At 71.4% G+C, this 964-nt stretch overlaps 1 protein-coding gene across 1 annotated transcript in view; it reads right to left on the bottom strand.

The window, feature by feature from the left end:
• Nucleotides 1-642: 642 nt before the first annotated feature.
• Nucleotides 643-964, bottom strand: part of MAMDC4 (MAM domain containing 4) — a gene marked incomplete at its 5' end in the record, with an annotated part of 5,079 nt that continues 4,757 nt past the window's right edge. Inside the window, one exon of the mRNA XM_012721166.1 lies at nucleotides 643-906. Coding sequence (XP_012576620.1) covers nucleotides 643-906 — 264 coding nt within the window. The remainder of the gene's footprint in view (nucleotides 907-964) is intronic.

Raw genomic sequence — 964 nt, forward strand, 5'->3', positions numbered from 1 at the left:
GGCGCCCGCGGCCGGCCCTGCCCACTGGCCCCAGCTCTGAGTGGGAGAGCGGCCGGCGGCTCCCTGGCCTGGCTGCCCGCCCTGTCCCTCCTCCGAAGCGCGGCCCTGCCAGCGTGGTGCCTGCTGCCGCCGGGGGCCGTCCTGGGGCCGATGGGCGCAGGCCACAAGCCGGCCAGTGGAGGCCGGCCAGGGCGGCCCCACGCGGGGTCCTGTGTGTGCGGCGCTTCCCCGAGGAAGCCACTGCCAGGCTCTCCGGGGAGGGCTGGCGTGCGGCGGTCTCCTGCGAGCTGCCCAAGTTGGGCTGGGCCTCAGGCCTGCGCCGTCCACTCGGGGGCTGGCCCAAGCCCTTGCGACTCGGCACTGCCAAGGCCTGTTAGTTTTTGCCAAGGTGTATTTATTTATGCACTCGTGACTTGGGGTGTAGGCCAGCGGCATGGGGGTGCGAGGTGGCTCCCCAAAGGCAGTGGGGAGCAGAGCAGGCGGATCTATTGAGGCACTGCTGGGGAGACAGCGGGGAGACGGGGGTCTGCTGGGCCCTGGGGTCACCCCGGCCGGGACCGGGACTGGCCTGCGCCCCGGGCCCCCTCCAGCTGAGGCCTGTGAGCAGAGGATCCTTCTGGGTTTGCAGGCCATCTTGGCGGCTCAGAGGCGAGGAGAAGATGTAGAAACCTCCAAGAAATGTAGGTATCCGCCAGCCAGCAGAGGGCCGGGCCCGGGGTGGGCAGGGCCAGGCTGGGCCAGGGCGGGCGTGGCGGGCCGGGCCCCGCGGCTCGTGGGCGGCAGCGAGCCAGTGCGCTTGCCCTCTGGCGCCCAGGGGCTGCCGGCCAGAACAAGCAGCACTCGATCACCAAGAACACGGCCAAGCTGGACCGCGAGACGGAGGAGCTGCACCACGACCGGGTGACCCTGGAGGTGGGCAAGGTGATCCAGCAGGGCCGGCAGAGCAAGGGGCTGACGCAGAAGG

Source organism: Condylura cristata, unplaced genomic scaffold, assembly GCF_000260355.1.
Source record: "Condylura cristata isolate star-nosed mole 26May11 unplaced genomic scaffold, ConCri1.0 scaffold00006, whole genome shotgun sequence".
Classification (NCBI taxonomy): domain Eukaryota; kingdom Metazoa; phylum Chordata; class Mammalia; order Eulipotyphla; family Talpidae; genus Condylura; species Condylura cristata.